Here is a 25,428-nt window from a genome sequence, read left to right as displayed (position 1 = left end):
TCTGAACTTTTTTCCACAAAAAAATAAAATAAATAAATAATAATAATAATAAAAAAAATTATAAAAACAAACGGAGCAGTTATTTCTTAGTCTTTTTAAGTGCAGTCATAATCAAAGTAGGCTACTCTCTAAATACTCAAATCAAAATGCAAACACAAACCAAAATGTTCTTCAAGCATGATACAGAGCTAAGAGATGGTTCTAATAACTAGACATTCGTTTATAGTGTGCATACTAATTACAGCCTAGATATTTTAAGTAGTAATTATACTACACATTGTGTCAAGATGATTTACGACTTTGACCTTTGACAGGTTGAACTTCCGGTGACCTTATGATGGATGGGTTGAACTTTCCGAATGAGGTCATGGGTTAACCTATGGACCCCTCCCCACGCATAGATCATGTGGTTTTGACAGAAGCTTTTGCCCTATTGACCTAGTTAGTCCTAAATCATAGTTTTGACGGGTATTTTTGCGCTATATGAAGAGAACAGATGTTTTTTTGCCGGTTGTTTGAACTTTGTTTCAGTTATATGGGTTTGTGTATGGTTGTGTGTGCGTGAGTGGTTATATGGCTCGTGTCACAGGCCTGCGCCCTCTCCCATTACATTCCTGAGCAGTATACACTGTAAAAAATTGCTGTAGTTTCTACAGCAAAATTTTACATAATTTTACTGTAGAAACATTTTACAAGATGCAGCTGTTATTCGCAATGCATTATGGGTCAAATAAGGTTTTACAGTTGTTAACAGTATATTTCCACGTCAACTGTAATTCATTTACAAGAAGCAGGTGTTGTCACTATAGTTCCTGCTTTTTACACTAACTTACTGTAGTGTGGCATTATGGGATTGCGCGCGCATCATTCAAATCTGAAACCCAGCCGACTGGAGCAGCGTGAGAACGATTGAAGATTAGAGGCTTTATTCATAATTCCTGGTAAGTTCACTCAATTATACTTGAGAAGTAAATCCTTTTTATATTTATTTGAGTTAATGTATAAGCGATATCATGTCACAATAGCCTCCTATCCTGACATTTAGAGAAGTGGCCTTGGTAATTTTTGGATTTTGGATTGGATTTGGATCTCGATTTTTGGAAGTTACATTTTCTTATTGAGAGCATTTAAAGTAGTGTTTACCTAACTTTTATCATAAAGCCCAATGCGAACGATTGTCATAGTAACTATACTAACGTTATCTTTCGAAATAACTGACAAACAGCAAAATATGTGAAATTTAATTTGTTTATATGTGTTCATTTGTTTATATGTGTTCAACTGTCCCATATTGACGTGCGCCATACTATAATAAGTGAAAGACATCTTTATATGCCCGACTGGACTAGCTAGCCTGATTAAAAAAAAAAAAAAAAAAACAGAAAACAGAAAAAAAAGACTGAGGAAGCATCGAAACGAGAGACTGATTCTGATTATATTAACCTTTCATTCAACATCAAAACAAGCTTAACCGCACACATAAATTCACAGAAAATACATGAGGTAAATGTTCAACTGTTGAGTTTATTTATAACATATGATATAACATCACAAGTGAGCTGTTTGCGTGAGTATCACGATTGCAAATACATAGTTCAATAAACAATTAGTTAACAAGTTACTTACTTTTTTAGACACAATATTAACTGTTGTTCTATTTCACTAACGAAAATAGTTCCAAACAACGATCCAATCAAAACTATTTTGCTCATTCTCAAATCAAAACTAAGCGTTGTTTTCGCTGAATGATTCAGCTTTTTGAACGGATCGGTTCAATGAATGACTCAGTTGATTCACTCATTAAGTTATTCGCTGCCACCTAATGGTGGATTAGTTTCACATTTAAAAAGTATCATTGCATTTTTCCAAAAAATTGTATTTTCAAAAATTAATGCAAAACATTAATGGCATTACGCAGTTGTAATTTTGCACTGTAAATTATTTAATTAGATTGGTGGTACAGTTCTACAATGTTATATTATAATTTATAATTATAATTTATAATAGTTTGTTTATTCTAAAATATATGGCATTTTCGGTGTTAATTTTGGTCTCATTTATGTAAATGCTTTAAAGAAATCACAAGATTATTTTCTTTATGTCTTGTAGGTGCAAAGAATAGCAGCTGATGTGGAGAAATGTTTGATGCTTCAAGACTCTGAAGCTGATTTTATTAGGTAATGTATTAATTCTTTAAATAATTTGATAAAGTTGTAATTTAGATTAAATTTTATATTGAAATACTGCATTGTAGGTTACATTATTGCTTATATTTCTTAATTTCAGGTCCACCCATTGGCTTTTGACTATTTGAGGGTCAGATGGTTGTGAATTCATACCTCAACTTTGTAGCTAGATTTGGAGTCTTATTACAACTTCAGTCTGGCGTCCCGGGACCAGGCATCTTTTGCACACTTGAATTTTTTCAAGGTAACAAGTTTTACTTAAGTAGTTTAATTTGCGAAAAAGGTTACTTATTTAGTTTAAAGGGTTACTCAACCCCATAATGACAATTTAGTCATTAATCACTGTTAACGTGATTAACAGTGATTAATATCATTTCAAACCCGTAAAAGCTTTGTTTGTCTTCAGAACACAATTTAAGATATTTTGAATGAGAACCGGGAGGCTTGCATCTGTCCCACTGACAGCCAAACAATTAACAATGTCTAAGCCCAGAAAAGTATGAAAAGCATCGTCAGAATAGTCCATCTGCCAAGAGTGGCTCAACTGTAATTTTACGAAGCTACGAGAATACTTTTTGTATGCAAAGAAAACAAAAAGAACAACTTTATTCAACAAAGACGTTATTTTTGTATTTGTTCAAATCAAAGCATAAATAAACATAGAAAGCGTGTCCATGTGACCCAGCTGACACAGAACAGCAGCTGCAGTTTGTGTCCAACAGATACTCTCCAAAATGGTGCTACACTGATGCGTAGAGGAGGCGAATTGTTGAAGAAATCGTTATTTTTGTTTTCTTTTCATACAAAAAGCATTGTCGTCGCTTCATAACGTTACGGTTGAACCACTGATGGACTATTCTGATGATGTCTTTCATACTTTTCTGGGCCTTGACAGTTGTATTTACTTGGCAGTCAGTGGGACAGTCACAATCCTCCCAGTTGCATCCAAAATATCTTAAATTGTGTTCCGAAGACGAACGAAGCTTTTACGGGTTTGGAACGACATTGAGGTAAGTGATTAATGGCAAGATTTTCATTTTGGGGTGGAGTAACCTTTTGAGTACTGGTAAATGCTTATTGTATTGTATAAGTGGCATTTTGACATTTATTTTATTGAGCTAGTTTCATTTAATACTTAACTTTATCCTGATGCTTCTGCTTGTTTTTATGTGCAGATGTTTTCTTGGAATCACAACACTCACTGGATACAAGACGGACACATAGAGGCAAAACAAGTGGAAAAGTCTCAGAGAAGAGGGACAACCCTCATGTGTGTGCTCATCTCAGAAAGTTGATGGACTTTCAGTATGTATTTATTAAATTGTCTCTTGCAGGAATATTCTTAATTTAATAGAACATAAGCTCAAACAACAGAATTTGTGATTTAATGTTGATTCCAGCATTTTATTTTAATAATTTTCTTTAAAACATTTTTTTTTTACAAAAATTATACAAATTCTGTTGATTGACCTTCATTTTTATAGAAAGTTAATCTTCTACTCTGAATATGGCTTATTTTTTTTTTTACATGTATTTGTAGTTATTTGTGATGCTATGTTATTTTTATGATAAGATTTTAACTGTTGAAAGACTGAAATTTTTATTTTACCAGTAAAAGCCTTGCAATGTCTTTCTGCCAGTTTTAATAAATACTTATTTGCAACATCATTGACTTTATTCATTTTTATTCATTTGTAAATGTATTAAGATAGAGCTCATGATAATGCATTTATATCAGTATTTTATAGTTTACTGTTAACATTATTCTTTAAAGCAGTTTCATTGTTAAATTATTACAACATCATATTGTATTTAGGGGTATTTACAGGATTTTATTGGCAACTTTAGTTGCCAGTTAAATACTGTAATTTAATGAAATCACAAATAAATGCTGTAAAATATATTTACAGGACTTTATTGGCAACTTTTTTGCCAGGTAAATACTGTACTTTAGTGAAATTACAAAATATTGCTGTAAAATAAACTACAAGTTAAATTCAATGTTACTGTAAAAATACTACAAACTACTGTATTCCACATACATCAATTAACTGTAATTTGCTTTGCAGTAATGTCCTGTAATCCATTTTACAGCAATTAACATCATTTTTACAGGATTTTATTGGCAACTTTTTTTGCCAGTAAAATCCTGTAAATTCTACAGTACATTTTTTACAGTGTATATATGCGACATTCAGTTATTTCACATTTATATATAAAACATTCCATAATTTATATAATCTAAAACAGTTAAAGGTTGAAAAAAACATTTAGTTATTTCACATTCGTATGTAAAACATCCTATCCTTTATATAATTTATATAATATAATAATTATCATGCTAAAGTTGAAAACATACCGTTCTTTATATTCTATCCTTTATATAATTTATATAATATAAATTATATAATAATTATCATGCTAAAGTTGAAGACATACCGTTCTTTATAGGGGTGCTCCGATCACGATCAGCCGATCGTTATGCGCATCTCGTCAGTAAAGCCGGTTCTCTAATCAGCGGTTAATTCCATCAGGTGCGTGATTTCACATAGAGCAGCTGTTAATACACAGAACCGTTGTTAACTGAGAAGATGCGCCAATAAACGCTGAAAATTAACATGGATTTGCGCATCTTCTCAGTTAACAATGGCTCTGTTTTGTAACAGCTGCTCTATGTGAAATCACGCACCTGATGGAATTAACCGCTGATTAGAGAACCAGCTTTACTGACGAGATACGCATTAGTGATGTGTCGTTCTTGAACGATTCGTTCATTTTGAACGAATCTTTAATGTGACTCGGGAAGAACGAGTCGTCTCGGGGAGTGATTCGTTCAGTCGCGCATGCGCATTATTCTATAGGTTCTGTTCTAGTAGTAGTGATTCACCATACATGTCTATGGATTCACCTGTCAGTCAATGGAGTCTTGAGCCGGAAAGAGAATTGATTAGTTCATAGTTCGGGTCTATCGGGTTTTTGACTCGTTCCTTAATCACGTGACAGCCCCATACGCTAACCCAATGCAGTCTGAGCCGGAAAGAGAATTGATTAGTTCATAGTTCGGGTCTTTCGGGTTTTTGACTCGTTCCTTAATCACGTGACAGCCACATACGCTAAAACCAATGCAATATGAGCCGGAAAGAGAATTGATTAGTTCATCTCATGAGTCTTCGGGTCGGGTCGAGTCATTCCTTAATCACGTGACAGCCCCGTACGCTAAAACCATAGACAGTAAAAGAATGCAGTATTGAGTCGGAGAGAGAATTGATTAGTTCATCTTTCGGTTCTTCGGGTTGTTCGTTCTTTTGTCCCGTGATGTGACAACATTGGCTAGAGTAATTATTAAATCAGATTGTCTGTATAAACCATACTTTTGTAACATATGACACTTTATAAACATTAAAAAACACTGTGTACATACTTTTGAATTGTTGTTTATTGTTTATTTTTGTGCCATTAAAGCTTTGTAACAAAGAGGACAACTATTCCAAAATAAATCAAAATAATAAAAAAGTATAATAAAGATAAAACTAAAAGATAATAAAGCCACAGGGTCTAATAACCTTAACAAATGAACTTTAAAAGTACAATATAAAAAAAGAAGAAAAAAATTAAAACTAAATATTGCACAACAAGCTTTGCTTTTTTTATATAATAATTTAAAATGAATACATTTTAAAATAAATAACACTTTTGTGCCAAAATAAAAACTTTATATCAAAGAGGATAACTATTCCCCAAATAATTTTAAACCATTTAAATAAAAATAAATGAAAATTAAGAGATACTAAAGCTACGGAGCCTTATAACAATAACAAATTACCTTTAAAATCACAACAACAACAAAAATATTGCACAACAAGCTGGTCTTTTTCTAAATAAATAAAAATAAATAAGCTTTTAAATAAATAACACACTGTGGCTATATTTTTAGGACTTGCTTTAAGGCATGTATGCATTAAAAAAAACAAGCTCCCTGACCTTGGATGGGCTGAGTCTGTTTCTTCTATCTGAGATAATCTGCCCAGTTTTGGAAAAAATTCTTTCAGATGGCACAGATGTGGCCACAATGCAAAGTCTTGTCTTTGTGACTTCAGAAAGGCTTTTGTATACTGGTGAACATCTCCTCCACCAGGCCAGAGGGTCTGATGTGCGGGGTAAGAGTGGCTCTGCAAGGTAGGCCTGCACCTTTATAGCATCTGAGGTCTTAGAAGAGGTAGCAGAAGGCCTCAAGCTTGCTACCCTCTCGTCAAAGTCTTCCCAAAACATGGCCCCTGCACTGGCAGTAGCACCAGGATCTGAAGTATCCTCCTCACTCTGAGCTGGGTTAAAACTGTTAAAGCTGAAGTTATCATAACCTTAATGTTTTAAACTAACATTAATAATTCAAATTAAAAATTTTATTTGCTTTTAATGTATATGTCATTATGTCCTTTTTTGAGCTATCTTCTTATACATATATTACACCAATATGTCAAGTCTGCCTAGGAAAAGCAATTATTATACTAGCAAACTCAAAATTGGAGTAAAAATGAACAAACTAGTATAAATACTTTTTATTGTAAGCTTGAATTATTATATTATTATATAGCCTAGTGTTTATTTACCGATAGACAGTCAAAAAGACAAATTAATCAATATTTTATTTATAACAGGGTTTTATTTATTTATAAAATAATAACAAAACACAGATCCTCAACAAACAGTAACAAAAACACAGTGACAGAAATAGCGTATGGGTCTGTCACGTAATTAAGGAACGAGTCAAACTCGACCCAAGACCCGAAAGACTCATGAGATGAACTAATCAATTCTCTTTCCGGCTCAAGACTGCGTTAGTTTTGCGTATGGGTCTGTCACGTGATTAAGGAATGACTTAAACCCGAGGACTCTTGTCAGATAAGAGGTGAAGTGAGCTAATCACAGACTGAAGACCCAGGTAAAGAAGGAATTTTTTTTTCTGTATCTTATAGCATTTTAGTTTTGTATTGTTTTTAGTGGGATCAACGTTTGCGTAAGTACTAGATGTGTTGGGGAAGTAACACATAACATTTTCATTACATTTTGCTAAAATGAACGAAATGAACGAAATGACTCGAAAAAAGATTCGTTCATTTTGCTGAACGAGACTCAAAAGTCCGAGTCGGTAAAATGATCCGAACTTCCCATCACTAATGCGCATATAACGATCGGCTGATCGTGATCGGAGCACCCCTAGTACTTTATATTATATCCTTTATATAATATACATAATCTAAAGCAATTTAATTAAGGTTGAAAAACATTCTGTTATTTAAAAGAATATAAAATAAAATCGGCTTACCTTATTTTAGAGAGAACCTACAGCTTGTGAAACGGGCTCGCAGCTCCATCTGTCGGACTCTCTCTGTCTGAAAACATACTTAGCCGTGCGCGTGCCTGCATGCGCGTTCTCTCTGTCTGACACCCCCTCTTTTTCATCCCTCAGTACAGCGGAACTGTGAAGTGTATCTCGCACTAACTAAAGTTGAAAAACATTCTATTAACTGTGTTAAATACTTAATTTAATCGAGCAAATTTAAAGAATACTGACGTATATAACCACAGTAAAGCAGAGAACACAAAGAGCTCGCTAACATTACAGCAGTACTGTTTTTTTTTTTTTTTTTTTTTTTTTTATTTAGTCAGTTCAAGTACAAAAACATTTCAGTACAATACAAAAAAAAAAGAAAGGTTACAAAGTATTAACGATACAGCTCAAAATATTTTACCAGAAAAACAAAAAAAATAAAAAAATAAACATAAACATAAGAGCAATTACAAAAATATAAGTATAACATATCAGGGCAGTTATATGTATTTGAAAAGCTTTAATATTTGTATTGTTTTTATAAGCTTTTTATTTTGTGATCTCATGTTTAAGAGAGTTTCAAAATATATTGTTAGATCAGTGTTATAGAAGGCAATATAGGAGGGTTTCTTTTGAATTATTTTTGTCTTATGAATATAAAATTTCGCCAAAATGATAAAAAGATTAATTATATAATTTTGTTTTTCAGAAAAAGATGGGTTTTGGAAACAAAGTAAAATGTCATGAGGGTCTAAATTAAGACATTTGTTCAATTTTTTTGTCATATCCATTTTAAAGTCAGTCCAAAAAGAAATAGAAAAAGGGCAATATAAAAATAAATGTTCAATGTCTTCAAGTGATGTATTACAAAAAGTGCACTTATCACAAACAGCGTGAATATATCTACTAATGGTTGCATTTACAGGATAGCATCTATGAATAATTTTGTATATTACTTCTTTGACTTTATTAGAAATAATAAACTTATAGGGCATAGTCCAAATGTTGCGCCAAGATATACAATAAGGTTTAAGCCACTTTGATTTACATGGAGGACTGGATCCAACATTAAAGGAGTTTCTTATAAAGTTGTTATTAAAACCTTTATCAAATAAAGAGAGACCATTTACAAAGAGTTGAGGATTTTGTAAAGATGTATTATTGATATCTACATCTGAAAATTTGTTTAATATTAGTATGCCATTAGGAATAGCCTTAATTACTTTGTTAAATTCTTTTTCATTTACATTACAGCAGTACTGTTTGCAAAAGAAAAAACAAAAAAAAAACAGACACTCACACAAAAAACTTTGTACAATCACACAGGACAATACAATATGAATTGTGATGTTAAAAATGAAACCGTGGTTCAGAACAATACGAACAAATCATGGAAAGATAAAAAGAAAACATTTTAATTCTGCTACAACTAAGGCTCAAGCTAATTTTAGTTTGGTCTGGTTTCAGAGTTGGACTACTACACTGAAAAACGCTTTAGACAGTACATGTCTTCACAATGGAGTAATGCGGTGTTAAACATTTGGAAAAGAAACAAACACTATTCAACATAAACTAGAACCCAAAACTCTAATGTAACTGTGAGCTAGTTTCACATCATGTAGATTATCTCAATAATGAAATCTCGGCTCACTTGCATTTTCTGGTTAACAGCTGAAATGTGGACTGATGCTTACCTTATTTTTCAGGCATCAAGGTTTGGTGAAATATATGTTATAAAATGTAAAAAACGATAAACTATATCAAATGTTCTTAAAAATGTAAACGTCGGACATGACAACTTTGTAAACACGTAATAACTAATATTTTAAGATAGATAAATGTTTAGATATTTTGTGAAAACAATAAAGATATACTACAACATTTCAGGGGCCCATGCTGTCGAAGGCCGCAATTTCACACCGTGTTGTTTTTAAAGGTAAAAAATCAATTATAAAGACAGTCGTGACAACACGCAGTTCCAGTCGTGTGTGTTTCCCGAATCAAACCTTTTGGTCTAATGAATACCTAAAACATCTAAAACATGTGTTGGTGCAGACCATCTAAAACGGACTAAAACATGCCCCTTTCAATGAATTCTTTCTACATGTCATCTCTGGTTTATTTACCCGTGTGATGTTTAGAGAAACAGTGGCATCCTTGTCTTTTAATGTCTAACTTTAGTGTAGTAGATGGGTTTGTATTAAGTGTAACAGTCAGAACAGAAAATGGCAGGACTCATTTTCAAGTCGAGGTAGTGGCTATTATGTGTCTTTGTGATGCAGGTAGACCAGAAAAAGCTCTAAAGTGCATCACAATCTCAGTATAAACACTCTCTTGACAATCATTTAATCATCTTGTACACTATTTTGTTCATGTTTTTGTCTGTTTGACCAAACTCTGAGAATAGTCTTTATCTAAAAAACAATGAAAAAGATACACGGCCGGTGGGTCAGATCAACATTAAAAGTTTTCACAATAGTTTAGAAGAGAGGATTTCACTATTAGGTATTTGTTATTCTGATACATATTTCTGTTGTGGAAACATATTTCCTGTATAAAAGAGTATGTCTATAACCTATTCAATGGCGTTTAGTGCAATCTTATGGATCTTAAACGTAATCACATTACAACAAGGTGACATAGTCCCTCTAGCAAATCCACCAAAAATGGACAAAGCAGTAAAATCTTAGCACTCGGTAGATGCTAATGCTTCTGACCGATGGGGTGTACACATAGACCTATGCTTTAATGTCAAGCGGGAATGTTGAATGAAAAGAAAACGACGAGTAAAATGTGAACATCGTCATGAGCTATCTGAACAACAGGTCTAAATCTAGTGCCGTAAAAAAAAAAGAAGAACGCTACTTTTATAAGAATATACCCAAATGGCCACGATTGGGGATTTCCACATTCATATGCTGATTTTCTTAGAGATTCGGTTACACAGCTATTCTGTGTGCACAACATTATTTTTATATATAGTGTCGAAGTTTAACAACCTCAAATCTGAATTTCTAATTTAGAGCGCAATGATGAGATGTGTTTCAGTTGAAAGAGTTAAACTGCACTGAAAAAAACAATATGGTATTTAAATGTACTGAATGTATTAGTTGGTGTAACACAATATTTTAAGTAGATTTTACTAATACATTTATTTATAAATTTAACTAAAACTAATAAATTTAAGTTATTTCTACAATGAAAGTCTTGCTAACCCCATTATAAAATTTAAACTCATTAAGATTGATAATTTTAAGTTTTTGTAGGTACTGCTCAATACTTAAATTAGTTATATATAACAATGAGTGGAAGTCATGACAGACGACTGGTGAATATTAAATGTAAAAAAAATTTTTTTACAAATGCAACAAAATCTTTTAAACATTTTTAAAAACAATTTTAAAAATGACAATACAGATACAGTAAAAATACTGAACAGTAAGTATCAACATGCTTTTTTATATTTGCAGTGTTGTGTGTGTGTGTGTGTGTGTGTGTGTGTGTGTGTGTGTGTGTGTGTGGTATATATTACACGATGTTTGAGTGCAGTGAAGTGCTGAGTATGTAATGTGCGGTGTTGCATGCTTTTTGACTTGCATGTGTGAGTTTTACAATGTACTGTTAAGTGCATTACAGTTTGTATCGATTACTAACCCACAATTCGTGAAACAATTCACCATTTTCTCACATTTATAAACACAACCTCAAAACTACACACCAACTTGTGCAAACTTCAAACTTCCAGGTCAAAATCAAACAGTTTAGTCAAAACATGTTTTCTTTTGTCAGACTCAAACTTTGGCCACAGACGATACACAAACCTGATGTTCAAGGTTTCAAAACACTGTTACAAAGACCTCCTTTTGGGAAATAGGAATCCTTTTGGTAGTCACTGATTCTTACGGTATATGACTGTAGCAAGGTTCAGTGATCAAAGAGGAAGGAGACCGAGGTTGGCTTGCTGAGGCTCGAGGAAGATTTTATTATTTTAAAAAGAAAACAAAACAGAAAACAAAGTCGCGCCACATGCGCATAAACACTCCCGTTAACGTTCGTTCACTCGTCCCTAAGGATTCACTTTCAGCGCTGCTGCTGCTGCTGCTGCTGCGTCCTTCCCCGAGTCCTCAGGTCTCTCGCCCTTCTCCGGATGTCGTGCGGCTTAAATACCGGTTCCCCACACCAATCACTGCAACGAGATCCAGCTGTTACTTGTCTCTCACCTGAACCACTTACCACCGCTCGTCTCTTAATTCGCTCTCCCTTAGCAGACTTTGCTAAACCACGCTTCCCCCGCCACATACCCCCACCGCCCGACTCAGGCCGGGGAGCCATCCGGCCTGCAGCCTCCCCCCCCCCCCCATTCCTGGAGAGGAAGTCGGCTACAGCCATCTGCGCCCCCGGCCTGTGAATCACCTTGAACTTAAATGACTGTAAAGCTAGATACCAACGGGTGATTCGCGCGTTGGTATCCTTCATGCGGTGGAGCCACTGGAGGGGTGCGTGGTCCAAGCAGAGGGTGAACTCCCGTCCCAGGAGGTAATAGCGAAGGGTGAGAACCGCCCACCTGATGGCCAAACACTCCTTCTCTATGGTGCTGTACTTAGTCTCTCTCTTCGAGAGCTTCCGACTAATGTACAGCACCGGGCGGTCGTCCCCCTCCACCTCCTGGGACAGGACCGCGCCCAGCCCCCTGTCCGACGCGTCCGTCTTCAAGAAAAAGGGGAGAGAAAAGTTAGGAGAGTGTAGGAGCGGCCCGCCACACAGGGCAGCCTTAACTCGGGTAAAAGCCTGTTGGCACTGCTCCGTCCACTGGACCGTATCCGGTACCTCCTTTTTAGTGAGGTCAGTCAACGGGCTGGTTAGGTCCGAATAACGAGGAGTAAACCTTCTATAATAGAGAATTGCCCGCCAGCCCCAAGAACTGCCTCACCTCCTTTTTGGTCTTGGGCCTGGGGCAGGTCGCAATTGCTGCCGTCTTATCGATTTGGGGACGCACCTGCCCGTGGCCCAAGTGGAAGCCCAGATACTTTACCTCCACCCGCCCAACCGCACACTTCTTCGGGTTGGCCGTCAGCCCCGCCCGTCTCAGCGCCCTGAGGACCGCCCTCACATGCTCCATATGCCGCGGCCAGTTCCCACTATAGATGATAATATCATCCAGGTAGGCCGCGGCATATGCAGCATGGGGCCGCAACACTCGATCCATGAGGCGCTGAAACGTAGCTGGGGCCCACGAACAAGCCGAACGGAAGCGTAACAAATTGGTGTAATCCGAACGGCGTGGTGAAGGCTGTCTTTTCTTTGGACATGGGAGATAAGGGGATCTGCCAATATCCCTTTGTTAAGTCCAATGTCGAGTAAAAACGAGCCGTGCCTAACCGATCGAGCAACTCGTCAATTCGCGGCATTGGATAAGCATCAAATTTAGATACGGCATTCACCCTGCGATAGTCTACACAAAACCGCACAGAGCCGTCCGTTTTAGGTACCAAAACTATCGGGCTCGCCCAATCACTGTGTGACTCCTCGATTACTCCCATCCCTAGCATGGCCTCTAATTCAGTCTGAACTACTTTTTTTTGTGTTCAGTCAACCTATATGGCCGGCTGCGAACCACGACACCCGGCTCTGTCTCAATGTGGTGCTGAATCAGGTCAGTACGACCAGGTAGGGGCGAAAACACGTCCGCAAATTCCACCTGCAAACGCGCAATGTCAGTGAGCTGCGAGAGCGAGAGGTGATCTCCCCCTAGTGCCAGTGCGAGGGATTTCTCTTTAGTACCCGCCTCTGGCCCGAGATCCTCCTCCCCACTCACTGCCATCGCTAGCAGCACTGACTCCTCCCCGCTCCATTTTTTAAGGAGGTTGAGGTGGTAAATTTGCCGTGAGTCGCCTCTATCTGTTCGTACTACCTCATAATTGAGATCTCCTATCCGCCGTGTGACCTCAAAGGGTCCTTGCCACTTGGTTAGTAACTTGGAGCTAGAGGTTGGTAGTAACACGAGCACTTTATCTCCCGGTGCAAATTCTCGCAGCTTAGCCCCCCGGTTATACAGCTGGCTTTGTCTGTCCTGGGCCTGAAGCAAATTCTCCATAGAGAGCCGCCCCAGTGTATGGAGTTTTGCTCGCAGGTCCAGGACATATTGAATTTCATTCTTGCTATCCGAGCGTCCGTCCTCCCAAGTTTCTTTCAGGATGTCTAACACCCCTCGGGGCTGACGTCCGTAAAGAAGCTCGAAGGGGGAAAACACTGTGGAGGCTTGGGGGACCTCGCGCACAGCAAATAAGAGGGGTTCTAGCCACCGGTCCCAATTTTTCGCGTCTTCCTTTACGAACTTCCGGGTCATGGTTTTCAATGTGCGATTAAACCGTTCGACCAGGCCGTCCGTTTGTGGGTGATAGATGCTGGTACGCACCGCTTTAATGCCCAACAATCCGTACAATTCGTTTAACGTGCGTGACATAAACGCGGTGCCCTGATCCGTGAAAATCTCCTTCGGGATTCCCACGTGGGAGATTAAACGAAACAGGGCGTCCGCCACACTCTTTGCCGAGATGTTGCGGAGCGCCACTGCCTCAGGATATCGTGTCGCGTAGTCCACTAAGACCAACGCGAAGCGATGTCCCCTTGCCGATCGTTCTAACGGCCTGATGAGGTCCATACCAATTCGCTCGAAGGGGACCTGCACTAGGGGAATAGGGCGCAATGGCGCTTTTGGGGTGGCCGGTGGGTTTGCCAACTGACATTCCCGACAAGACGCGCACCACCTGCGCACGTTCTCGTGAATGCCCGGCCAAAAGAATCGGGTCATTAGTCGATTCAGTGTTGCCATTACTCCTAAGTGTCCCGCCATAGGATTACAGTGCGCCGTCTGGAAAAGCATTTCCCGACGGCTCCGAGGTACTAATAATTGGGTTGTATCTACTTTTGTCTGAGCGTCGCGGGTCACTCGATACAACCGATCCTTGATAATGGAAAAATATGGATGGGCTAGCGGGCGCTCAGGGTGGAGGACCTGCCCATCGATAGAACGGACCTGCTCGAACGCATGTTTGAGTGTTGAGAACCCCCGGCCGGTTCTTCCCCCCGACGGCATCCACTGTTAAACACCCCAATAATTGCTGAAACGCTGGCCAATTTGTCCCCAAGATTAGCGGATGCCGGAGGCGCGGACTAACGGCCACCTCCACATTATGCTTTTGGCCCCTAAATTTAATGGCTATAGCCTTCATGGGGTATTCCACTATATCCCCGTACACACACCTCACCTTAACCATGCGGCCCGTATCCAATGCCCCGGATTGTATCAGGCTTTGATGGATGGAGGTCTGGTTACAACCTGAATCCACCAAAGCTTGATAGGTACCCCCCTTAATACTCACGGGTATTTGGTACAGCCCGGCTTGATCGGGGGCGGCCTGCGGTTCGTCCGGAATCCGGACCAGTGTCCCCACCTCCATGACCTCCCCGCCGCCCTAGTGGCCAGAAGTGGGTCAGGGAATTGGCGTGGGGAAGCAGCAGAGGGCTCCTCAGTCCCCCCTCGTTGGGGTGCGGCCATTCCGCGCGTAGGGCCTCATGCCCCAGTTGCGGGCTCCATCCCCATCCTCCAGCGGGGCCCGGGCCTCGGTGGCCCCACCCAATGGGACCTAGGGAGAGGGACAGATTTCGGGATAGGGGGGGAGGGGGAGACAGGGGAAGAGAGAGAGAGAGAGACAGAAGGAAGGGGCTCGCCAACCCCGGAGCACGCCGCCAGCTGGTCTTCTGCCAGTTGGATGGCCAGATCCAACGACGCCGGGCGGTGGCACTGGACCCACTGGGCGGTCTTCTTTGGAAGGCGGGAGATGAACTGCTCCAGCAACACCGCGTTGATGATGGTCTCGGCGTCGCTGCCTCCGGCCAGCAGCCACTTGCGGCACGAATCCCGGAGCTGCTGTGCCAACACAAAGGGCCGGCCCGCTTCGCTCAGCTCCAGCGACCGGAAGCACTGCCTGTGTTGTTTGGGGCTGAGGCCGACCCACTGGAGGATGGCTCTTCTCAGGTCGGCATAGACCAGGAGGTTCGGGATGGGCAGTTGTTGTGCCGCCTTCTGGGCCTCCCCCGACAGCAGTGGGATCACCCGGACGGGCCAGCTGTCCACCGGCCACCCACACGCCTCGGCCGTCCTCTCAAATAAGTCCAGGAACGCCTCTGGGTCATCTGTGGACCCCATTTTCGCGAGCGGCATGTGGGGGGCGGGGCCGGCGCTGGGGGAGGCCGCACCCATCCGACCCTCCCGGGCCAGCAAGCTCAGGAACAGCTCGCGGTCCTCCTGTTGGACCTGCACCATGGCCTGGAAGCGGTGGTCATGGTCGGCTCGCAGATCCAGCAGGGCCTTATGATGTTCCTGATGCAGGCCCGCGAGCGATGTTATAATGTCCGCAAATGGCGTAGGCGATGGTCCTGACGGAGACTGCATGGCGGAGGTGTTCTCCTTCCTCCCGGGTTTCGGCACCAGTGTAGCAAGGTTCAGTGATCAAAGAGGAAGGAGACCGGGGTCGGCTTGCTGAGGCTCGAGGAAGATTTTATTATTTTAAAAAGAAAACAAAACAGAAAACAAAGTCGCGCCACATGCGCATAAACACTCCCGTTAACGTTCGTTCACTCGTCCCTAAGGATTCACTTTCAGCGCTGCTGCTGCGTCCTTCCCCGAGTCCTCAGGTCTCTCGCCCTTCTCCGGATGTCGTGCGGCTTAAATACCGGTTCCCCACGCCAATCACTGCAACGAGATCCAGCTGTTACTTGTCTCTCACCTGAACCACTTACCACCGCTCGTCTCTTCATTCGCTCTCCCGTTGCAGACTTCGCTAAACCACGCTTCCCCTGCCACAATGACATAAATAGAAGGATGCGGATACAGTAAAATACAACTATAAACTTTAAGAAAAGTTAACTTTCATTACACTAGTGTAAAGCGATCTTACAGTAAAAAAAAAAAAGCACTACGTAAAAAGACTGAAGGCAAAACAACTGATGGAAAACACATGTTGGGGGAATACAGCCAGTTAAATATATTGTTTTAAATAAAGAATATAATATGGATAGTTAGGCTACTTTTAATATAAAATATATAAAATAGAACTACAGCCGTTAGATCAGGCGGTCATTTTAATATTTTATGGTCCTGAACCATCTTTAATGGCTGGATACAATCGAGGGTCTTTCTCTGAAAGAATTCTTCTAAAAGATAAATCAACTCCATCTAAACTTCACAGTCTATGCTGTGACAAACAAAGCTCATCAGCATACATTTAAAGCAAAATAAATATTTTTGGTTTTATTTTTAAAACATACAGAAAGACTTTAGCATCATGTTTCTTTGTGTGTGTGTGTGTGTGTGTGTGTGTGTGAGAGAGAGAGCGAGAGAGAGAGAGAGAGAGAGAGAGAGAGGGATGGTATTAAAACTTTGAAGATCGTGCTAAAAATAAGAACTTTAAAGAATCTAAAGTGATTAATGCATAACACATCTAATATAATATAATCATATATATGACATGATATAATATAAATTATTTATTATATTAAAAAAATATATATTATAGGTAATATACCCCTACTAGGACCTGTGAGATTCTGTTTATGATTTAACTTTAAACATTTTATTTTATTTTTTAAGTCATATTATTTTATTTTGGGGATATTTCATTCATGTTTGGACATCTCTTACCAGTCTAAAAAATGTAAGGGATAATTTTTATATGTATCATCAGAAATGTTTATTTTATATACTATGCTATATATAATCACATTTAAAATAAGAAAAATGTTCTTCTTCTTTTTTAAAAGAAGAGAATGGTGTGTTTCTTAAGTTCGATTAACTTAAATGTTGAATACTTTTTTGAATGAATGAATGAATTGCTTTAGTAGCCTGATGTCATTATATAATTATTTATTTCCATATTCTTTAACCCCTGGAGTCTGAGTGGGTTTTGGGGGGGCTGGAGATATTTTGGCATCCCCCGACATTGGTATTTTTCATTATCTTAAAACATATTAATGGCTAAAGTCTGAATATACATAAATATGTGAGCAGCATGATTGTGATTGTACATGTCTGTAATTTTGAGAAGGCAGCGTTTATGACCAGTTTTTGTTTAAAATATGTTTAAAACGTGTTTTATAAGCTCAATAAACATAAGTATTGGTTGAATACACCATTAAAATGTATGATAAATGATTTGCTTTGGTTTAGTAACATGTCTGTAACTGCGATGTGTTTTATATGTTTGATGAACTTGTTTAAAATGTATGTTCTGCTTTAGTAACGTTGTCATATATAATTTTTTTTTTTCATATTCTTTAAAACAGAGATAAGTCTCTTTTTATTTTTTATAAATGTTCATTTATATGTCGGCTTGTTTATATGATTTATCAGAATACAAATTTGTATAGTAGCATTTATATTGACGCAAAACTACCCGTCAAAACTATGATTTAGGGCTAACTAGGTCAATAGGGCAAAAGCTTCTGTCAAAACCACATGATCTATGCGTGGGGAGGGGTCCATAGGTTAACCCATGACCTCATTCGGGAAGTTCAACCCATCCATCATAAGGTCACCGGAAGTTCAACCTGTCAAAAGGTCAAAGGTCAAAGTCGTAAATCATCTTGACACAATGTGTAGTATAATTACTACTTAAAATATCTAGGCTGTAATTAGTATGCACACTATAAACGAATGTGTAGTTATTAGAACCATCTCTTAGCTCTGTATCATGCTTGAAGAACATTTTGGTTTGTGTTTGCATTTTGATTTGAGTATTTAGAGAGTAGCCTACTTTGATTATGATTGCACTTATAAAGACTAAGAAATAACTGCTCTGTTTGTTTTTATAATTTTTTATTATTATTATTATTTATTTTATTTTTTTGTGGAAAAAAGTTCAGATAGGAGGTCAAACATTTTAAAAACTCATTAGCCTGCCATCATCTTGACACAATGTGTAGTATAATTACTCCTATTGTATGCAGCCTAATTTTCATGCATCAGGAAGCCGCAGCCGCTCTAATACTGTTCATATTGAAATTGTGTTTGAACACATCCTTTTTAGTTACAATTTGTCAGACACGTACAGCTCTGCTGTTGCCATCTCCACCATCATCTCACCTTGAGCCGTGGTCACACTACAGTTCAGATGCTGCAACGATCGGGATATGACGTCATGTTCTGCAGTGTCTTTTAAAAACTCTGCATGCAGCCGCTTATATCACTTATTAGGTATGACACTGGTCATAGATTAAGTTATTAGACAGATGAAATCCTGTACACAGGAGCAGACGCTGAATTCAGTCAATAAGTCACTTATAATATTAGAAAATGTAATATTTTTATGACAAAGCAAGTTTATCTTGGGTAATGAAATATCATGCAGTTGGACTTGTCATGTGGTGCCAAACGAAAAGATATTTATGAATTAATTAATTACATTAAAAAATTATAAAACAAAAATGCTTTAAAACATATTTTAAAACATTTTTGAAGATACTGACATTCACTCGCTCATATTCAGGGTGTCAAGAAAATAGTTAATTTAATAATCATTAAAGCCTATAGTCATTTTCCAAAACCATATGATAACAAATGCATTAATGTACATTTGAAACATGTTTTATTCAAGATTTATCATTATTTGTCATTGACTCAACTGTTTGGGAAACGGAAAATCAAAAAATAAACTGTTAAGTTCCAAACATAGAGATGCTCAAGAATTGAGCAACTGCAGTTGCCCAGCAACAAGCACGACTGGAGAAAAGGAAGGAAATGAGATCATCTGATTTCCTGCTAGACTTTAGACCTTGACACCTCATTTCTTTACCCATGTTTTAACTTGAAACAAATGCAGTTAATGTAGGAGCTTGTGATAAATGGCTTCAAATTAAAGTGTGCTTGACTCACTATACTTTGTTCTTGTTGTTTTACTCTAGACCAAGAAGTGAATTATTTTGAAAGTTAAAGCATGGACTTCAGTATCGCATCAGTGATCATAATTCTACACATTTCAGGTAAGATTATTACATTGATAGATTGCAGTAATTTCATTAAAAAGTATGTTCCAACACAGACTAAAGATATTTGAGACTTTAAGGAGAGATTCCTCACTGCTCTCAGAGTGAATCACTTGGTTTGTCAGAGCAGAATCTCTCTATAAATGCAAACCTTTGGTTTCAGTGTTATTTTGATACTTTTCTTTTCTTCCTTTCTTTTTTTAATCAGGCTCTCTAACATTGGACCGTCTCTCTGTGAGCTGTGAAAATATTTGTGCTCTGAGGGAAACCAATGTGCAGTTGAAGTGCTCTTATGACGACGCCAACATCAAAACTGTGTTCTGGTTCAGCGAGAAACAAAGTACAAACTGGAGAAAAAACAATGAACCTGAAGATTCGACTTTAGACTCAGATTACTCAGGACGGGTGAAAGATCAGATCTCAAGCAGCTATTCAACGCTCACAATATCAGACGTGAGAGAGAGAGACTCTGGAGAATATCAGCTCATGTTCATCATGAACGATGGAGTTAAACATCTCAGCTCAGCGGCCGTCAGTCTAACAGTCACAGGTGAAACTGAGTCCAGATTCTGAACACTTCAGCTGTTTTTATTTCTCAAGTTTACTCATTTTTACATTAATTCAGACCTGCAGGTGAGGATGAATCCTGAATCTACAGACCGGAGAGATCAGAGAATAGAACTGACCTGTGAGACTTCCTGTGATTTGACGTCCAGACCTCAGAAGTACTACTGGAAAAAAAATGGAAAAAATGTATTAGATTATTCCAGGAGAATTGAAGTTTCACCCGAAGCTGGTGCCAGTTACTCATGTTCTCTTTCTGCAGATTTTATCATCTTCTCCTCTCCTGTGTGTGAGTGACACTTAATATTTTTGTTGAATAAGCACTAATATAATATCAGTGTTTGTTCATACATGAGTACATGTGGAAACATTTAAAGATATTTTCATACCAAGATTTGTGGTGTAACTTCAGTGGAATTTCTACATACGGGTGTCTCAATAGTGTCATTACATCATGAAATTTGGAAGAAAACCACAAGGACTTAGTGTGCCATTTGAGACAAGGAGCCTATAAAAAACAGCCAGAATATCGATTGTTGTCTTGTCACTTTGATTTTGGCCACAATACAGCACTCCACAATACAGTTTCAAAGCAGCTTTAAAGAAAATCATAATGTTAATTTTATAATGCATTTAACAAGTTTTAGGGCTGGATGATATATATATAAAGATAATACAAGTGATCATCCAGATTTAGTTCCAGCTGTATTGAATTATAGTGAAGGTTTTTGTATGGCTTTGTTTTATTTCTTTGGTGTTGAAATCAGGTGCATGTGAATGACAGAAAACCCTATTCTTGGCCACATGTTAATGTTCATGGATCACTGGTTCTTTAAGTCATAAAGATCACTGTTGAGTCCAACTGTCTTTAATTTCAGCAGATTATCATTTGTTTTACTCCTGTTTTTGTGGCGTGGCCAAAAAAGGGGATGATTCAAGGGCTTTTCTTAGAAAACTTTCTACGACATAAACCAGCAATACTGTTGTTATTAAATCCCACTTACATAAAAGTAGCAGACAACAAATATCAAAAAGAGATGCAGTGCTTAGCACAGTCTGGTATGACGTCTTTATGGTCAAACGAATGAATGTTCTGGGTTGGCCCCACCACACGGAGGTCTCCGCAGATCCAGACAGTAGTTTACTGAAGAGAAATAAGAAACAACTACCAGTTTCTCCAGTCCAATGCAAACAAAACTCAAGTAGCCAACCACCCACTCACTTGTGCACGCAAATACCCACACAGACCAAGAGCTATTTTCACAACACTTCGACTCATTTGTTCCACACAGCCGTAAAATGTTCGGTTATCACTGCGCTGTGTTCTTTCTTAGATGCCAGCACCTGCACACAACACATTCAACAGGGCGTCAACTTCCACGTAAGTGAAGCAATCCAAACATCACACCTGTCAGTCTCTCAAGCACGTCTTAAAGGACAACAGTCTCCACCTTTTATTGTTTAACCAACCTAAGACACTAGGTCACTGATCAGTCTATCAACAGAGGTGTTAGGAAAATGAGCATAGCAATACAAAATCACTTGATCAATGAGCCAATCATATAACATTAAAATTGTATATCAAAAATGCATACATCTCAATAATTCACTCCCATCACATTTTCTCAGTTTCCTCTACTAGTACCAACCAAGCTGCACTCACTGTGTGTGTGTGTGTGTGTGTGTGTGTGTTCCATTGCATGTTCCTAAGCAGTGATAGAGATAGTGGGCTTTAAAGGGATAGTTCACCCAAAAAAAAAAAAAAAAAAAAAAAAAAAAAACAACAACCAACCATTTGTTAGTTTACTTGCACATTTGAATCTCAAGTGGCAGTAACTGCTGAATTGCGTTTTATGAATCATCACAGACCACGGTTTCAGCTAAAACTCTTCTTTACTCTTCTACTGAAGATAAAATCACATATATCTTGGATTTCCTGAGGGTGAGTGAATTAACAGTAATTTTAAATTTTGGGGTGAATTATTCCTTTAAGGGTCTTGTTAACCTACTTCCTGTCTCATATTCATGCTCTCTCAAGTCACAAATGTGTGTATCAGCCCAGTACCACCAAAATAGATGTGCGTGATCGGCTCTAGGTTGTAGTTTCATGTACCAGCAGCAGCTCCGTTTATGTGACCAAAGCTCAAATCTTATTGGTTGGACAGTTTACTTCTCAGTGCGATGGGTGGGAAAGAGATCAGAACCCCTCTCCCAATAACAGCCATTGAGTCTAATTAAAATCATAAAATATTCATCACGTTGAATTTTCGCACTGAACATTCATCTTGACTTGAACAGACCTTAATTGTAATTTTCACAGCAGTAATCTGTGTCTCTTTCAGGCATTTCTAAGAGTGACTGCTGGGGTGTGACTTACTCCTCTAGAAGAGTCTGTGCTTTGGTCAGCTCAACAGTAGACATTTCCAGCACATACACACATCCCTCTGGTCATACTGTAAATAAAACATTCTGGCATTACGTTCAGTCTGGTGAATCAAAGGATCTGCGTGAGGAGCATCAGTTTGCTGGTCGTGTGGAGTATGTGGAGAACAAACTGAGAATCAAAGAGCTCAAGATCAGTGACTCTGGAGAATATCAATTCAGGTTCACCACTGACTCAGAAAAATACTCTGGATCCCCTGGAGTCATTCTTACTGTGACAGGTAACTGATTGATATACTGATTGTTCAAAAGGTTTCCTGCATACTTTCTAATAGGCTTCTTTTTCTTTCAGATACACAGGTGAAAAGCAGCCCATCTGTTGTTTCGGAGGGACAGGAAGTGATATTAATCTGTTCAACTAAATGCACTCTGGATGACAAACATACTTACATCTGGTACAAGAACGGACGACAGATAACAGATGGATTCACTAAAGACAACAAGCTGTACCTGGACTCAGTCAGCGATGAAGAGCTTCACCAGTATTCCTGTGCTGTAGGAGGTAACACATCTCTCATGATACATGTGCTTCAGTGTGAAATGTTTGATGAGTTCAGGTGGTTTCTCTGATAGTCATGATTCTTTGTGTTGTGAAGATCCAGTGGACAGCACAGCGTTCAGACATTATACAGTCATTCTGCTGGTGTTTTCACCTCAGTTTCTCATAATAGCAGCTCTGTGGATGTGGTGAGTAAAATATCTAGTTAAATTCACAACTCCATGACATACAGGGAATATATTGAAATTAATTCAGATTATAAAAATGTAATTATTTAATCCAACAGGTTTTTCATTAAAATGTGTCTCATTTCAAAACCAAACCAAAAACACAAGTGAAGGTGAGAAATTATATATATATAGATAATCTGCTATAATATAAAAGATTGCTGCAGCATAGGTTTCAATGTATTTAATGTTTTTGTATTTGTCTGTCTCAGAATCTGATGTTCCACATCTGTACATGTGCTGCCTGTCAATCAGAGCCAGTGGAGTGATGTCATTGTGTTCTTCCATTGTGACATCATCACCTAGCAACAGAGAGAACTGTCAGCAGCTACATCAGTGATACAGTGATGTCATAGACAGTGACATTTATTCATAATATTAGCCTTTCTTCTGACTTCAAACTGTTTATTAACAAAGCCCCCCTCCCCCCCAAGAAAAGGATTGAAAAGTGAAGGAATAGCTGTTCTGTTCTGTTTATTTTGTATCTTACTTCTTCTTTATTCAGTATGCGTGAACAATTTCATATTTTATGTGATAGCAATCCATTTAAATTTGAATGTTTATTGCTTCTTCTTCATGTGTGAGCGTGATTTGATCTCAAATAACATTCAGTAGCCCAGAAACTTTCTTTAGGTAACATTGATCAACAAAATTAGCTGGAAAAGTGTTACATGGTCAAAAAACTGTTTCTCAATACTGCATCACAAAAAACTAACGGTCCTTTCTGGAAATTACATCATTGTCAATAAGAAATATAATACACATATTAAATTATTTACTAGAAAAGAAATGCTCTGTAAGTTATCGCAAACATTTTACCTAATTTTTTTTCCCCATGTCATTGTCAGCGATTTTATGTTTACAGTTCTTGGTGTGATCAGGACTTTTGTGTGGAAAAAACAGCAAAATAAATAAAACCTGTTTTTAATGAGCAGAAAAACACCTTGTGTGTTCTTATAATTTGGGCAGAAACCATGGTGTGATCTGTGTAAATGGTCTAGTAGAGTTTGTACAGATGGGAGAGTTGGGGGGGGGGGGGGGTCAAGATGGTGCCACGTTAACAGCAACCTTATCTCACTCTTATTCTATTTTATGTGCAGTGCTTAAAGCTTTGAATTTCTATGACCAATCTTTTATAAAACTTGTTGTAGAAGTTCAGCATACTCTTTTAAGACTGTCTTTAATGATTTAAGGACCCTTTTTATTTTTATTTTGTATATACTTTCTATGCCTGAGTAAAGAAGCTTGTTTGCTACAAACATGGATGAAGATATGGATACAGCCTCTGTTGAGGCTTCTGCAAACAGCGATAAATATAGACCCCTTGAAAGTTTGTAAACATTGCAATGTCTCCGGGTGGGCGGGGCTTAACTGGAGGCAAAAAGAGGTGCGGATGCAATGTTGATAAGCATAAGTTAGCACGTTTTAGAAGGGATTTATTAAACATGGATGCAGAAGAAGGTTCAGAACTGTCCAAATATTTACAATCACTGACTCTGCGGGACCGTGACAGCTATTTTTGTAAATTAACTCTCGTGGATGGAAGCCGGCTGCCTGACCCGTATTCCAAACGGTCATATGGATTACTTTCGGGTGGTATGGAGAATTTAGGAAAGGCTAATTGTCTAATGTAACCTATCGCTGGGCTAACTATGATGACCAGTGTGGATTATTTTAAGAGACCATTCAAAGGATGGCACACACATCTATCGCTGTATGTTTGTTTAAAATTTAAACTAGCTAGTGCGCTGAAGGTTGGCAACTTTTCACCTATAAAACAGAAACTTGCTGATTTACTAGATAAAACCAACACACCAGTTCATATGCATAGATTATTTTACCTGATATGAAGTGTGCACTGCAAATACAGGCATTATTTATTTAGTTTTGAAACAAAAGTGCTGTTCCTTCTATTCTGGCAGCCAAAAACACAACAAGACGTCATTTTAAAATCAAAACCTCAAACTTTTAGCACACCTGCTATGAGTTTTTCCTTATGTTTTGCCTCCAGCTAGAGCGGTGACGTCACAGTGACGCAGGCGATTAAGGGGTCTATAAAGGTGGCACGTCCTGATTCTGCTGAGTTAGACGCGTTGCTGGGTCAACAAGGGCGGTGCTTAAGGTAAAATTGATCAACCA

At 38.4% G+C, this 25,428-nt stretch overlaps 2 protein-coding genes across 3 annotated transcripts in view; both read left to right on the top strand.

Moving 5' to 3' along the window:
- LOC132131973 (uncharacterized) overlaps window positions 1–25,428 on the top strand; it is a 125,474-nt gene that overhangs the window by 72,834 nt on the left and 27,212 nt on the right. The gene's annotated exons all lie outside the window — the stretch shown is intronic.
- Window positions 19,050–24,063, top strand: LOC132131972 (sialoadhesin-like). The gene is made up of 8 exons (XM_059544170.1): window positions 19,050–19,554; window positions 19,766–20,107; window positions 20,183–20,410; window positions 22,464–22,784; window positions 22,856–23,065; window positions 23,160–23,250; window positions 23,349–23,402; window positions 23,502–24,063. Exons 1-7 carry the CDS (start codon window positions 19,509–19,511, stop codon window positions 23,398–23,400), a joined length of 1,290 nt encoding a protein of 429 aa, XP_059400153.1. The 5' UTR covers window positions 19,050–19,508; the 3' UTR covers window positions 23,401–23,402; window positions 23,502–24,063.

This window comes from Carassius carassius, chromosome 48 (assembly GCF_963082965.1).
Source record: "Carassius carassius chromosome 48, fCarCar2.1, whole genome shotgun sequence".
Classification (NCBI taxonomy): Eukaryota; Metazoa; Chordata; class Actinopteri; order Cypriniformes; family Cyprinidae; genus Carassius; species Carassius carassius.
The sequence above is the reverse complement of the archived record's forward strand: the minus strand, read 5'-3'. Positions and strand labels throughout refer to the sequence as shown.